A 610-nucleotide genomic window follows, 5' to 3' on the forward strand; every position below is an offset into this window, starting at 1 on the left:
GGCCCTATATTTATTGTGTGTATATATATATATTTTATATATATATATAGGATCCGGGATTTGATGGGGGGGGGTCCATCCTGCCCCCCACCCGGACCATGGGGGAACACCCATGGGTGCCCTTGCTGGCACCTGGTTCTGTGTCGTTCCCCCCCCACCCCCGTGTCGGGGTGCTGTGGTAAAGCATCCCGGGGGGGGCCGGGGAGTGGGTCAGTTTGGGGATACCCCCCCCACCACTTTTACAGAATAAAGGTTTTCTATAAAATGAGGGTGCTTGGGGGGTGGTTTTCATCCCCGCCCCACCCATTTTGGGGGTGACTGGAGGGGGTATTTGGGTCCAGGCAGGACCCTCCCCAACCCCCCAGGGGTGCTGGGACCCTGTGGGGCTGAGTCCCATATGGTGCTGGTGCCCCCCCCATGCCCCCAGGCCCCCCCCTGCCATGGGATTGGGAAGTCCTCATGGGATTGCCCCCCCCCTTGACACCCCAAAAATGTCAATGTTTTCATCGGAAACCACCCCAGACACCTGGGTCCTCACTGCCCCCCCTGCCCCTGCCCCCCAAACCATGGGGTGAACACAGTGAAACCAACCTGCTTTAGGCACCCTTTT

At 59.0% G+C, this 610-nt stretch overlaps 1 protein-coding gene across 1 annotated transcript in view; it reads left to right on the forward strand.

The window, feature by feature from the left end:
* Nucleotides 1–481, forward strand: part of SHKBP1 (SH3KBP1 binding protein 1) — a 15899-nt gene extending 15418 nt beyond the window's left edge. Inside the window, exon 31 of the mRNA XM_010567197.1 lies at nt 428–481. Within this exon, the coding sequence (XP_010565499.1) occupies nt 428–481 (54 nt within the window). The remainder of the gene's footprint in view (nt 1–427) is intronic.
* Nucleotides 482–610: the final 129 nt, after the last annotated feature.

The sequence above is a fragment of the Haliaeetus leucocephalus genome, unplaced genomic scaffold (assembly GCF_000737465.1).
Source record: "Haliaeetus leucocephalus isolate CR32 unplaced genomic scaffold, Haliaeetus_leucocephalus-4.0 Scaffold227, whole genome shotgun sequence".
In the NCBI taxonomy this organism is placed as follows: domain Eukaryota; kingdom Metazoa; phylum Chordata; class Aves; order Accipitriformes; family Accipitridae; genus Haliaeetus; species Haliaeetus leucocephalus.